General features: G+C 36.0%; 1 protein-coding gene across 50 annotated transcripts in view; it reads right to left on the bottom strand.

Moving 5' to 3' along the window:
• Positions 1-1,816: 1,816 nt before the first annotated feature.
• Positions 1,817-13,674, bottom strand: part of LOC119652349 (calcium-activated potassium channel slowpoke) — a 260,042-nt gene continuing 248,184 nt past the window's right edge. For 48 of the 50 annotated variants that reach the window (XM_038056381.1, XM_038056389.1, XM_038056427.1 and 45 more), the window contains 6 exons: positions 12,665-12,839; positions 8,180-8,684; positions 7,932-8,068; positions 7,736-7,878; positions 7,455-7,674; positions 1,817-4,248 (listed from right to left, as the gene is read on the bottom strand). In XM_038056381.1, the coding sequence (XP_037912309.1) occupies positions 4,111-4,248; positions 7,455-7,674; positions 7,736-7,878; positions 7,932-8,068; positions 8,180-8,684; positions 12,665-12,839 (1,318 nt within the window). In that variant the 3' untranslated portion in view covers positions 1,817-4,110. The remainder of the gene's footprint in view (positions 4,249-7,454; positions 7,675-7,735; positions 7,879-7,931; positions 8,069-8,179; positions 8,685-12,664; positions 12,840-13,674) is intronic. The other 2 variants (XM_038056394.1, XM_038056404.1) reach the window with 2 other exon arrangements.

Here is a 13,674-nt window from a genome sequence, read left to right as displayed (position 1 = left end):
ACTCTACTTTCCGATTTCTGCCCAACAATCGTTAAGCCTTCAATCTGTAAATGACAGTCACTGATTTTCGTGTTTTTATTAAGTGTCTAGTGGAAAAAGCTCGAATATCGTTATTTGTATATTTCCTTTTTATATTGATTTAAATTTAAATGTAATAATTAAATTTTGCTTTTACAAAACTTGTTTCTAAATCCTATGTTATCGCTTCAATTTTCCTAATTTGCTTTGCTTCTTTAGCTTATCGAATTCATTTATAAGAAAAAGGTGAATTTAGGTCTAAAATTGAATTGAAAACAACACAGATGTGAATTCTACGTACATACTATGAAAACAATCAATATATGTTTATTATCAAATTATAATCCAGGCTTGAAAATTTTTTCGTGAATAAATCGTTTCCATATTGTTACTTGACAATTGCATCTGTGTGTTTTGGGTTTATTTTTGTTTGAGTGATTAAGCACGTTTTGTATCATGGTTTCGTTCAAATTAGAGTACATATCACAAATGGTATGATTTATCGTTAATATAATTAATTCCTTACTAGCGAATTTTCCTTTATTTGAAACTTGAAATAAGTCAAATTTAGGAATCGGTCGAGAAATGTCTTCGGTTCTATGAAATAGTCAACTACAATACATGATGTTCGTAGTTGGTGAAATGTAAGCAAATATCTAAATTTATGGCATCTAGATAGTTTCGAGGATGACCAAATTGCCTGTTTATTCGAATCGAACATGGAGTTAACAACTTGTGCTTATTAAATATAAATTCAAAAGTTGTGATTGCACTTGTGTAAGTAATGTTTTTAAAACAGTTTTTATAAGTATTCACGCTAGTGGAAAGGAATGTTGCAGAATTAGTTTTTTTTTACCACTGTTACATTCGTAATCTGAGGGCTTGAGATGGAGAAAATTGAAAAGAAATTGAATAGTAAATAAAAAGGAGTAGAAAAAAAAGAAGCGAAATTCTGTGTTTGAACCACTTCTATTAGTCTAGGAGGTATATTGGGGTATTTTCAACCCAAAGGAGAAAACTTCAAAATTGAATGTTTTCATTTTGTTTGGTAAAATAATAAATTCAATTAGAGAGTGAACACGGGCCAGTGCTTCAGAGCTATGTGCGATTATATTGAGGTACTGTTTCGAAGTAAAAATTTATTTTTAAAAAATCACATTCTAAATCGTCGTCGTCTCAGACTAATAGAATGTTCCAGTGTAGTTTTCCATTGACAAAGACTAGTTGCTTTCAGATTAAAAGCATGTTTATATCTTAAGGTAGTCTGCCGGTGAGTATGATTGAATTCAGTTCAACTAAATACTTTCAATTACCTTCTCTTTCACTGTATTAGAGCGAAAAACGTCGAAGAATATTGCATCAAAGCGGTTAGAAAATGGAAATATAACGGACTTTCTAAATACCATAAATTCGATGAAGGTACATTCGTGAAAAAACAAGATGATTAAATATGTAGTTTAAATAGTACAAACTCAATATAGAATGGATAGTTTTTATCGTTTTTTACAGTTTTCGGCAATTTAAATAGCTATGCATGTCCTGTTCATAATTTCGTTTTAATTACATTGAAATTTCTATATAAATATTTAGAATGTGTTGTGTGTTTCTGTTTTTCTTTTTTCTTTTTTGTATTTTGTTTTCTTATGTACAACTTTCCCGCATCAAGCTTCGTGTGAAACAAAAGTAATAGAAGCTTATAGTTAAGTTGTTTTTCCTCCATACAATATTTTATCTAGATGATCTTCGTTTACATCTAAGGAAACAACATAATAATACTCGTATTGAAAATTCAAGAATATTCTGTTAATTTTTTTCAGTAGTTTTTATTCAGTATTTTTATAAAAAATGTAATATTTACTTATGCAATTTTAAATAATTCTCTTACTTTCCTGGTATGCTTTCTCATATATGTATAATTTGTAATATTCAATTTCTAAACATTCGAAATAATAGCTATTTGCATGAATATCCTTACAATGAGATGATTACGTTAATTTTTACATACAGTAACAAACAACCGCGAACCTAGTCTTGTTACCTAATTTTTCCTGTCCTAAGATATACGCGCGTAATTTCTAGTATCTTGCTTTCTAAGTTGCTTTTCGCAATAGATTATACGGTGAAATTTATGATTTCCGCACGTCTAACTATTCCAGTAAATTTTTTGATTGTTTTAAATTTTCATTGTTATCTTCGTATGCCTATTTTCTGTACGATTTGAAAAGCAAGTGTCAATTATTTTACATACTTTAATGGATTATTTTATTTTTGGCCATTTCAGTTTTGTTCTTTTATTTACGTGTAAACTTCTAGGGTAACTTTATTATTGAATAGCCCAGAGGTTTCTTCAGATCTCCTCCTCCCATTTACAAAGATACCGATTAATTTGCCTTGAAATGATCATCGTCATGTTAGTTATGAAGTTTCGTATTTTTCAGTGGAGCAGCAATCTGCCATTTGTTTTCTTGTTTTGTGCTTCCTGCACATCACATATTGTAGTTCGATTTACTATATAAATTGTAATATTTCATATATACATCGACGATTATAATGAAATTCTGTTATGCTGATACCCGCCATGATTTTTCTACGTGTGAGTTTATCTGTTTAACTTTAAAGTCTTCTTTCGCTTACTATTTACCTACTTTTATCTCTGTACTTATCGATTATCGCGTTTATGTTAAAGTGTAGCTTACCTTCCTAATGGTTCCCAATTGCTTCCAGCACACCACTTTAAAATAAGAAGCATGCTTTTGAACGACATAGTAAAATTATAATTAAAAAATAACAATAACCAAATCATATACAATAAAATAAATTAGAAGTAATACTGGAAATGTAGATGTAGATAATTTATGCCCTCTTTCACACTTTCATTCTCAGTCGATTGTTCCTCTCTCAGTTTTCACAATTTCAGTCGGCAGCCCTGGTCGTTGAAGATTTTTTTGGCACAACATCGGTACTTAGATAGGTACTGAATATAAAGTTTTAGACTATACAAAATTAAAAAAAAAAGAAAAATCAAATCAAATTAGGTATAATAGTTTCATCAATTAGCAGAAATTTTGTAGCTTCATTAGAAAAAGAAAATTAAACTTGAAAAGAAGTAAACTTTCCATTTTACCTCATGCAGAACAACGTTAAACAAAAATCTGCTGAATTTTCTAATTCTAAATGAATGAATTTTGAAATCTTTTTTCGTTTTACTGTTTCATTAGCATTCAAACTGACCACTGTGATCAAATATGCATTTTCGTATATGAAGACAAACAAAAATTGTTGAAAATGAATTCATCTATATTTTTTGATTATTACAGAAGGAAAATATTGCTGAATCGTTTATCTGAGAAAACGGAGTGGAAAACATTCAATGAAAATTCAACTACTTCTAAAATCAAACGAATAACATGGTTTCATAATATTAAAGTTTCCATTTCAAGTACATTAAATCCATTAAACGAAAAAGATTAAAACCGAAACACAACAAAAACATCAAGAATAAAAAAGAAAATCCGGAATGGTGTGGGAAGCAATGTATAAACAAACGAATGACGGAGCAACTTTCGAATTTGAAATGGCATCTTGAAGTGATCGAAGTTGTTCTCATTGCGCTGAACTACTTTTATCATTTTTATTACTTTGATTCTCACAAAACTCCCTAGGTGTATCGCACTTGCTTTCTCAGTTTCCCTGTGTTTGTAACTTCCAAGAAACTCAAAACAGCTCTACAATAAAATAATTTGTTCATATACCGCCTATCTAGACTATAGCTTTCTATTACACTTTCACCGCTTATCCTAAACCACTTGAAAGATGTCATTTCAAATTTTTCATCAGTTTCACATTATTTTGTGTACAGGATAATGCATTGATCTGCTTTTATTCGACAAAAAGTAGTGCGTATGTCGATCATTTTCCTCAACTCCGCTAATTGTGTTGGGTCAATCCGAATCGATCCATAATGTTATAAATTTTCTTAACAAATTTGCCAATTGTATTATGACAGAAATGCATTATCCTATACAGCAAAGTATTCTCCGTCGTTCATATGTACGAATAGGGACCATCAGTTAAGGCGCTACACAGCAACAGTCAAGAATTATCATCTTTGTTTGAGCCACCCCCACCGACCCCAGATCCCTGTGTGTTGGTGTTACGTCCACCTGGTGGTGCTCGTACCGATGGTGGTTTGTATTCCAGCCCAGGATCGAACTGCATTAGGACAAATACCTGAAAAAAAAAAAAACAAAAATAATTGATTTTGATTAACGACATTCATAGTGGAAATTGTCGTAAGATGGCTCAAACTTAAAAAAATTGCTTTATTTTCTATGTAGAAGATGTATATTTAATCCTTCCTGAAAGGGTTTCATACCCTTTAGTTTAGTATGCATTTCTGGTCCCATACTATATTTTATGCCCCTAGAAATTTCATAATTGAAAGTTGCTACATTCATGTTGTAGAAGATGAAACAATCCATGAAATTTTGTTTGTAAAACCAAACCTTATTAAAATCGGTTTAATGTTTGTTTGTTTGTCTGTCTATCGCACGCACTTTTCTCAGAAACGGCTATTCCGGTTGACTTGAAATTTAGTGAAAAGATGGGAACTGTGAACGCCCACATATGTAAAAGGGGGGGGGGGGGAGTACATTTTTTTGTATTTGTATGTATCGAATAAAGGGTATCGATTAGTACTTTCTGAAGCCAGTCTTAGTATAGAAACTAACTCAAATAAGTCGACCCCCCTAGTGAACGTGGTAATGACTAAAGAAGAAGCACAAAGTATAAATGGATGGTCGTATAGATAAGTAACCGGATCGGGTTTTTTGACCCCATATCTACAATCCTACTCACTTCATTTTACAGAGTTTGCTATTCCACAGGTAATATACCTCCGTGATACTAGTAAAGTCAGTGACCGGTTATAGACCTAACGGTATTCTCATTTCCATTTCCTTCAGTGAAAGGTCTGAATCACTTTGATTTAGGCCATTTTCCTGTCGCATAAATTTGTTGTGCCTGTAGCCCACCACTGTTTCTCATCGATTGTTTGTTTAGTTTCCCAGGCGTTTATAATTTCACAACCCACTGCGGGTTCGATATGCCCTGTTTGTCTAGGAGTCCTCGCGTGTTTCTCTAGCAGCACCCACATGCTTATAGTTTCCTCTCCAGGAATTTCAGCTCTTAGTAATTATTGCTGTCTCGACTTTGAAGTCCTGACAGAACTTTGGTAATATGAAGTCTTGCTTGCTCATTGGTTGGGTTTGAGATTTCGTTAATGACGTCATTTAATGAATATCAATATACTGCAAGCCTCGCGTCCGTCTATATTATGAGGTCTAAAAGGCATCGGTATGCAAAGACAAGCGAATCATAGCAGCCGGGATAACTCCTTTACAACTTTCTTCTGTTTTACGTTAGTCACCATGTGGTATCCGCAACTTGCTTTCTGTGCTCAGTGATGAGCGAATAGGAGATTCATTTCCCATATTGCAGCATATTTTCTTTTCGCCCACTTACCTTCTTTCATCACCCCCATTTCTCCCCTTACGATTCCCTATTTCCCTTAAAAAAGTTATCATTTTTGTTTTCCGTTTTCACAATTTTTTTTTAAGCCCCATCATCTTCTTAACTTTTCACAAAACCCTAAAATTAAGATTAATTTAGAAAAATTTTGTTGTGTTTTGCACATAATGTTAAATCATGTTGATTATTGCGAAATGCAAACCTAACGCTTGTTTTTCTGGTTATAAAGCTACTTGAGGTTAACAGCTGGAGGTAAGTGCGTAGGGCGATGCCTTCCTGGTTTTTGAGGAAAGTGGAAAGTTTGCAACTACGCACAAGGTTAGAACAATATTGAAGTAGAGTGTGTAATATCCTCTACGCGTGACACCGATGGAAAACATCTTGTAATCAAGAAATGATCGGCATTGACATTATAAGACCTTCAGTAATCGGAGATTCAAATCAACCTGGAACAGACCGTAACCAATGCAGGAAAGACGTACTTAGGAGATAAAAACAAAAGTAAATGGGAGGGAGAGGTACGAAATCGAATTAATATGCTCAGGACCGAATGGGACCGCTTTCCGCCGAGTACCGCGTTCGTGCTTTGATGTTACATGGCGGAAAGATATGTATGCTTTGAACTCCGTCGTCGTTCTTGTCGAGTGGAACTCAGTATCGATGACTATTCTGGGTCCGTGAAAACCTTACTACAACTGCTGCTTCGACGCCGCTGCCTTGTGAAATCAAACCTCAGATCATTGGATCCATTTTATTTGCGGGGAGCATGATGCTACTCCGGACAGGAGATCGGACCCGTGCCGGGCTCAGGTGTTTGTTCGTTAGTAGAGGGCAAGGGTCCGTCTGAGGCACAAGAAGCACCGATTGAGGATGCGATCCGTCGTAGATTGCGGCACTCAAATCCGGAATTTCATAGCTCCACTAAAGCGGTCCAAGCCCTGATTCTTTTGTTATTTCATTTGCAGATTAAATTTGTGCTTCCGTTAGATTCGCCTGATATCCCGATGGTTGGTTGTTTTTCGGGTTAATATACGGACACACGCATCGAAATATTCAAGTTACGTCTTCCCGAGCCTGGCCAGCAAAGAGGCGAAAAAGGAGATGTCGATGGAACACTTCGGCGAAGCTTCAATGTTTGAGCGCGGACCTTAACGGCCAATTTCGCCAACTTTTTTAACTTTTTGAGATAGCTCTTCCCTCATGGTAAAATTATACGAAAAAGTCGGGCTCGGGGTGTAAATTGTACGGAACTAGGGTATCTGTGCCTCTATATTATCCTTTTTTACGTTGAAGTTTCTATTACGGGTCCTCAAAAAAACTCTGGGCCCCGGAAAACCACTCCCTTTCCACCTCCCTGGTCGTCTCCTCTCCATGTCTTACCTTCAAACTTTGTTTTTTATACTCGAAATGTCTGTTCCAATTGAGTTTTGCATTCATCACTCTTTGAAACTGTTCCTCAAGGAGATAAGGTATCACGAGATCGTTCAAGTTTCTCTTCCTGGTACAGCCCAGAATACTGCTTTTGCTGGGGTTTATTGTAAAATTTTCTAACTAAAATTTCCAAATAAATGCAGATCTTTTCCCATAATAAGAATACTGATATATCAGCGTAAACCTGGGAGATTAAAGTAAGTAAACGATAATCCAGTATCTTCGGTTTAGGATTTTTTACCGCAATTAGGGAAACAATTAATGAAAAGTAACTGAAAATAAATCGTATTCTCCACGACGTGTCTTTGATAAAAAAAGTAATTTGTATCCCCTCATAGGAATAATTAAATAATGTGCATAGTGAATTCGATATGTTGAATGGGACCATGAATTGGATCAACGTATTTTTCATAAATTTAAATAGAGCCATGCAATAAAAAAATAAAAAAAATTTACGAAAATACTCCTCAACTTACCTGATCTGTTGGCAGTAGTGAAAAATCATCTGGTGGGTTCGTTATAACATATCGCTTACTACTAGCATCACAACTAGAGCTCGTATCACGAAATCGATACAGTCCTATACAAAGCATCCCATAAGATTTCAGCGCTGCCACAAACAGATCACCATATTTGCCACATTCTCCGAATTGTGCTAATGGACCATCATACAGAGATATTTGACCAACACGACATCTGCAAATTCCAAAAATATTAAATGGAATATTTCCTTTTTAATTTGCAATTTTCCGCGTACCGATCACGATTGCTTAAACTTTCGGTTGTGCTGTAGCCACCTCGAAGGCCAGCACCCTCAGCTAATATAAGTTCTAGTTCAGGCGTTGCACCGCCAGTAATCAACGATCGTATTAGGGTTAAGGCGTTTTGATTAAAATATGTCTGAAATTGGAAAGTTTTAGATAGAAAGGACTCTTGCAAATGCATTTCCTTACTGTTGACATTAAGGAATCTAATACACTAACGGCGAACGCAGTACCGCATGCAAACGGCTGGGTTAAATACAGTTCTGTATCCGGGTCGTCATCGTCGTCTTGATCCAAGAATTGTACATTGCTATCATTAACTAATTCTGTAAGAAATAATGACGGTAGTCTGGTTAGTTTTGCTATAAATTTGAGATGTTTGAAACCATCTAAATTTGGCCATGAAAGCATTTTTATTTATGCTTGTATGAGATTACCTGTTATCATTGGAACGTTTGCACCATATACGGATCCCCGCCTCTGTAAAACAATTGGACTACCTGACGTGTTCAAATTATCGAATTCAGAGCCACGCTGACTTAGAACGCCTATTGTATCGTCGAATGTCATTGCTTTAATATTTAATGATGCTAAGATTGCTTCCTTATCGGCTAACGTTGGATCGTCATTGCTAGGAACTTTGGCCGATAATATACAACACATATCACAAAGGTTCACGTTGACTGCTCTGAGGTCCGCACGACTGAGTGGTGATCCATTTAGGACCGAAATTTTCGGTAGATTTTGTAACATTTTCCATTCGCGTCGGATATAGTCCACCGAACCAACAATAACGACATGTTTTAGTTCGTGATAATGAAAATTCGATGCACGTAGGGGCATCACTAAATTCCTAAGTCCAATTAAGGGTGAATCGGGATCAGCAAATAGGCAAACTACAACGTGCCCATTTAATACCGTCATCGCCGCTTGATTCCGATCCTGCAAATGAAGAAAGATAATCGATGAACGCTTTTCAGTTGATGCTAAACCAAAATCCTATTTTGTATAGGAGTAATCAGATACAGCTTCGAAAAATTAGAAAAACCGATTTTTGTTACTGCAATGTAAGTTTTTCTCAGAAAGATTTCAAACGATTTCTAAATCAACTCGAGTGATTCTAAGGCAGTTTTCTCCTTGAATTCGCAAAAGATGATTTCTTGAAAACATTTAAGGTTCTAACCATCCCCATATGTATTATTTTATGTCTCAGCCGAAATTTTCAAAATAAAGACAAAGATTTTCTGTGTGCAGTTTAGGAAGCGGGGAGGATTTTTCTAGAGATTGTCTCTTCGTGATAGGTCGTATGATCATTCTGTTGAATTGTTTGTTTGAGTTAGGGTGGATGCATTAGCAGAATTGACATGTGTATTCAAGCTCACTAGACAGGCAAATATTTTGACTATACTGTCATAGCTTATCTACGCGATTGTTTGGAATCTCGTAGAAGAACTTCAACCACTATAGATGGCTCAAAACGTTTACCCCATAGATATCAAATCCTATTCAATGAACCGACATTATTGAGATGTTCTTAAGCGAATGAGGAGACAGGACTGATTTACATTGCGAATGTCACCGGTTTTGCAACTGACAGACAATAACGAATTTTCCTTCGACTCAAGTTATTTTCATTGGAAATAGTAAACGTTGAAAAGTAGCGCAGTCATACATACATGTATGAAAATTTAGTATTGGCATGTACATATTTTACACATGTATTGTATCCCATTATCGAAGGGGTAATAACCGGTGTTCGCGCTAGCCTTGCCTTAGTAAACAACTCTAAACATCCATAGTTTGTGCTCAAATTCACGAATTGGACATCCCTGTTTGGCCTACAGGTCTATGGTATCGCTCCATGTAAGGCAGGGACTGTCACGTCTTCTAATTCTACAGTAGATGTTGCCTGACAGACTTTTCAGGCTGAATCGTTTTCATCCAGATTGAACCATTAGGAATCGCGAAGCACATAAACTTATCTATAGACATACACGCATGCCATTCATAAGTCCTATAGCAGCACACAGACAGGAACCATTTGCCAGCGAAGGCGTTATTCAACCTGTTACTAGCAGAGAAAATGAATTGAGGTTAGATTATATGTTGACTCAGGGATAGATAGGGCTGAAGATGGTTATGTGTTGACTTAGAGAGCAGGTAGTGCTGAAGCGATACTATATATGCCTTGACTTTGGTGACATTGCAAAAGTGCAAATGACAAATTCAAGTAATGTACTTAGGCAATGAAAAAACTCTGTAACCAAAGCGAATTGTGGAGGGGGTGTGTGAAACATAGAAGAGCTCGAAACACAAGTCCGAAAAGGAATTTTACTCATTGCAAGGCAACATATGACTTACTCCCGCAGAGAGATGTATTAGGCGGCGTAGCATTATTAGACTGCGGAAATGTAAGGGCAAATTTAGACTCTTGAATAGGAAAGTTAAATGGCAAATAAGAGTTATTTCCTGCTTCGAGCATCCGTGGAGTTCGACGTGTTCGTTTACTATACACTCCTTTGGAGAGTATAAGGCTTCACATAGTCTCTTTATCTTTTTTGCCCTATTTTCAGTAAGATCGTGATTCAGCTTTATTATCATCACACTTAGTATGTCAGAAACTCTACGTGGAAGACCACATATTACGAAATCACAAAGGATCGTCGAACTGGGTGGACGACAGATCCGGCAACGAAAAAAGAAAAATATCCATGCCCGTACAGAATCAAAGCAGTTCAGCAACTGGCCGATACACTATTCCAACCTAAGGCTAATGTCAAAGCGTTACAAGAAATGCACTGAACAGGGAGAAGAGTCAATACACCATATATTATAGCGGCTATTCAGTAAACCATCTGCTCGGAGTAGCTTTCCTGATCGACCAAAAAGTTAAAACTGCTGATATCTGCTTTGAAAACATAAGCGACAGGCTGTGAACTCTGTGCTTGAGCGCAAAGAGCTTTACAGCACAACCTATATAGGGGAAATGACTGTTGCAATAATTGTAGGTAACAGAATTCCAGAATATGAATTATCGACAAAAAATATCTCTAAAAACATATGAACTATGCTATGAATGGTAGGCAAAAAACAGCATACTAGAATGAAACACTCCCAAAGAATGCGAGGAATCGCAAGGATTTACTACGAACTCCGTCGAGCGGGAAACTGACTTCCCAGACAGAAAAAGGAAGCATGAGAGAAACGTCGGATTTGTGAACTCGAGAAGCAGAGGGAGAAAGAGCACTAGAAACGCAAGTTTTGCCAACAAGTCAGCAGTATTAAGTTTTTCTTTTAATGTGGTCCTGGAAAAATTGTTCCGTGATGCTAATGAAAATTTGCAAGTCACTACCCGCTTCAAGTCCACTCGCTGGATCGGACCGCTATTGGCGCGAGATCGTGAGCTGCATATTAATGAAGGCTAGGCAAAGTACAGAATGCGCTCAGGAGTTCATAGTTCTGCGTTCTTTCAAATGTGAGGTTCCTTACATAGCAATACACAAGAAATCCATATTACACAACTCAGAACTCCTGAGCGCATTCTGTGTGCACCGGCACTAAGGGATATCGAATTGATGGGGTGCAGCACAAAACCGGAATGTCTGGAGATCCTTACTAAGAAAAGCATAGGCCGGATACTCGTTGTTGCGCTAATGATGATAATGATGATGTGATGATGTTTGAAGCAAAACCTTATTAAAATCGGTTCAACATCTGTCTGCCTGTCACACTCGATTTACTTGGAAACAGCTGAATGGATTGTCACGAAATTTGGTGAGAAGATGTGGTCTGTGTGTCCTTTTACATGGAGTGAATAGCGCCATATTGTGTTGAATTTGAAGGGGGGCTCCTCATACATGCGAAAGGGGGATGTACATTTATTATCACCGGATATCATTATGCAGGTTATCAAATGATTTCTGATATTGGGTGAAAAATAGGGCTCAAAATCTCAAAATCGTTCTCAGAGCATACCCAACCGAAAGATTTGAAAAAATCACAATGATGCAACTAAATGAAATCTAGGCCTCAAACTTCATCCCATTCCGATATCTGGACAAATAAAGTGAATAATAGATTATTATCATGTTTTTGAAGTATTCCGGAAAACCCACTTTAAATTTATCCCAGAAGTACGAAATTACATCAGCATAGGCGATAATATATTATAGGACATAATTCTGGAAAGTTTGAAAGCAATTTGACTATTATTAACAAAATTATAGAAGGTCAAAGTTTTGCATTTCAGATAAATTTATAGCACTATAAGACATGTATGACGTCATCATTATATAAAGTGAAATTATTATATATGAACAGCGGAGTATATGGGGACATTTCAATTTCTCTTTTTTTTGCTTTTTTTACTTATTTGCATAGCATGTCAACTACTGGAGGTAGACATGTGTATATATATGTATGTGCTAATAAAGCTAGCGGGTAGTAAATAATATAACAGACATGTATGTACCTTATTACCAGCGGTTTTTAATTTACGTACATAACATATATATATATATATATGCGCTTGTGCACGGAGTAAAGTGGAAATGCGTGATCGATAGCGCACATAAATATATATGTATGCACCGCGGTGCCAATGTTTGTTTATTTAGGATGAACACAGTATTTATGGCGTTGATATCTACGTATATGTACCTTGGAGTTTGGCAAAATATGACGGAATATTTTATATTCTTAGCTATGTGCGAATGGAAAATAAATTAAATAAATTATTTCATTTTTTATAATAATAAATGCTCTTTTATCCACTGCACACAAGATTTTGCCCTGCTGAAGCCTAGTCACTTGTTCATTTTATAAATGGAAGCTGGAATATGTTTCCACCTTAGAGAGCATTCATGATTTTATCATATTAAAGTTAAAAATGTTATTGGGTCTACGAAGTAGAGTATACTCACCAATATGCAGTCTTCTAAATTTCTTGCCGGACTCCAATGGAACATTCCGGTCGAATCGTATTTCATTTCGGTTTTTTCAAAATCGAAATCTTTCGATTGATCATCCGCTATGCCAGCAGGTAACGTGACACCGTTCGTATTTTGTGTTCCCGAGCCACTCCCTCGACTGGTAGGCCTAAGTTTTGGGAAAAAATTGGATTATTTTTATGCAGGGTTCAATGAGAACTTAAAGAGATCCAACAGATGTGACTTTAGAATAAAACTACATATCTATTGTGCTAAAACTTCGACTAGAATAGGTTTGTTTTTATTCACATAGTCAATCCAGTTTGAACATACTTCGAACCTTAATTATGTTCGAAAAGAAAGCCGATGTGGCCATCTGCGGTTCACTGAATTTTTCGATTTATTGAAGTAGTGTCGGTAAACAACCTTATTCTTTGAGAAACAACAAACTGTGAACAAAACTGCAACTACAAACAACCTTTTAAATGTGCATATGGAGTAACCTCAGCCACAACACCTAACTAGTATGCATGCAATTTCATGAACCGTAATGGTGAGTGAATTTTACTGCTATAAATTATTATTATATGTAAACCCAAAAACTCGGATTTTAACATACTATATATATATAAAATACTAATTGTTTCATATTGGAATAATTCTCGGCGAAGACATGAACGAAGGAGCAGACGTGAACGAAGGGACAAAAGGGACAAAGTCTAGACTTTTTTTAAATTTCAGATGAAAATTAGAGACATCATAGAAGTAATGTCAAAACCTGTTTTCAGTTCAGGGAAAAATAAATTATTCAAGAGATATCTTACGATACCAGGACGAGGTATCTAATCAACAGGTGAGCACTAAAAGTGTCCAATGAGGTGTGAAAATATGATGGCTTAAAATATGCGTTTGGCCATTTGGTAGTGTTAGATAAAATAACGCGGAAGCCTACCTGCTCTCTCACCAACTCATGGGCTTTGGCCAGATGGCCCTAGATTTCGAAA

The sequence above is a fragment of the Hermetia illucens genome, chromosome 3 (genome assembly GCF_905115235.1).
Source record: "Hermetia illucens chromosome 3, iHerIll2.2.curated.20191125, whole genome shotgun sequence".
NCBI lineage: Eukaryota > Metazoa > Arthropoda > Insecta > Diptera > Stratiomyidae > Hermetia > Hermetia illucens.
Note: the sequence above shows the minus strand (reverse complement) of the source record. Positions and strands in the feature narration are given on the sequence as shown.